This window comes from Phalaenopsis equestris, unplaced genomic scaffold, assembly GCF_001263595.1.
Source record: "Phalaenopsis equestris unplaced genomic scaffold, ASM126359v1 Scaffold000024, whole genome shotgun sequence".
NCBI classification, from domain to species: domain Eukaryota; kingdom Viridiplantae; phylum Streptophyta; class Magnoliopsida; order Asparagales; family Orchidaceae; genus Phalaenopsis; species Phalaenopsis equestris.
Window position 1 is genome coordinate 1,388,395 of NW_018164466.1, and position 1,275 is coordinate 1,389,669.

The 1,275-nt window shown below is 44.8% G+C and overlaps 3 protein-coding genes across 4 annotated transcripts in view; all 3 read left to right on the forward strand.

Annotated features, from left to right (window-relative positions):
* LOC110018545 (E3 ubiquitin-protein ligase RGLG3-like) overlaps positions 1-1,275 on the forward strand; it is a gene marked incomplete at its 5' end in the record, with an annotated part of 81,585 nt that overhangs the window by 63,904 nt on the left and 16,406 nt on the right.
* Positions 1-1,275, forward strand: part of LOC110018549 (cycloartenol-C-24-methyltransferase 1-like) — a 77,285-nt gene that overhangs the window by 6,390 nt on the left and 69,620 nt on the right. The window lies entirely within an intron of this gene.
* Positions 198-1,275, forward strand: part of LOC110018548 (1-aminocyclopropane-1-carboxylate oxidase-like) — a gene marked incomplete in the record, with an annotated part of 1,417 nt that continues 339 nt past the window's right edge. Inside the window, 3 exon segments of the mRNA XM_020715891.1 lie at positions 198-363; positions 482-711; positions 888-1,243. Of these exon segments, the coding sequence (XP_020571550.1) occupies positions 262-363; positions 482-711; positions 888-1,243 (688 nt within the window).

The following is a 1,275-nucleotide window of genomic DNA, read 5'->3' on the forward strand; positions in this document are numbered from 1 at the left end:
ATATATTTGATATCAATGCTTGAGAAGACAGAATGCTATGTCAGCAATGACCTTTAATTTCTTACATCTTTATCTCCGCGTGAAAGCTTTGTAAAATGCGCTTCAAGACCACCGCCCAAATCAATAATTGACCTTCAACTTCAGCGCACTATAAAAGCAGCCCTACTTCCCTTCGTCCTTCCACATCGACTGATTTAAGCAGCCAAAATAGTATTACTGTTAAGTTAATAGTGGTGTGGTACAAGAAAACGCCTTAAAAAAATGGCTGTTCCGGTGATCGACTTGTCAGAACTTGAAGGCGAGGACAGGGCGGCAACAATGGCGGAGATAGCCGTTGCTTGCGAGGAGTGGGGCTTCTTCCAGGTTGGGCTTCCTTTTCTGCAACCTTCATTGATTAACTCTTAATTCCATAACTAAGCTAGCATTATTGGTACTGTTATATAATAATTAATTCTGAGTATCATGACAATAACATTTACAGTTGGTGAACCATGGCATTCCGTTAGATCTTCTTGATCGAGTTAAGAAGGTTTGTTCGGAGTGTTATAGGGCGGAGAGAGAGGATGGTTTCAAGGATTCCATGGTTGTTCAGCTTCTCAATGACTTCATCGACAGTGGAGAAGTTGGCAAGACATTGAAAGATGTCGATTGGGAAGACGTTTTTCTCTTGCAGGATGACAACCACTGGCCATCCAACCCACTTCAGTTCAAGTAATGATGTTTAACAAAAACTCCATCAATCCCAATTTTCTTTACTTCTAATAAAGTCCTCTTGTTTCCTTTATGAGTGAATTCTATTCTGTATTTAGGGATATGAACTAAAAATCTCTGTTTTATGGATTCTGTTTCTGGTACTAATGATGGTCGGGCTGATTGTATGTCCTTAGGGAGACGATGAAAGAATACCGATCAGAGCTGAAGAAGCTGGCAGAGAAAATGCTGAACATTATAGAAGAAAACCTCGGCCTCAGCAAAGGGTACATCAAACAGACCTTCTCAGGAAACGGGCGATACAATCCCTTCTTCGGAACAAAAGTAAGCCACTACCCGCCCTGCCCGCGTCCGGACCGCGTCAGCGGCGTTCGGGAACACACCGACGCGGGAGGACTCATCCTCCTCTTCCAAGATGAAAAGGTCGGCGGCCTTCAAGTGCTAAAGAACGGGCGGTGGATGGAGGTGCAGCCACTCGCCAACGCCATCGTCATAAACACCGGAGACCAGATAGAGGTGATAAGCAACGGCCGTTTCAAGGGCGGGTTGCGACGGGGTCTCGTG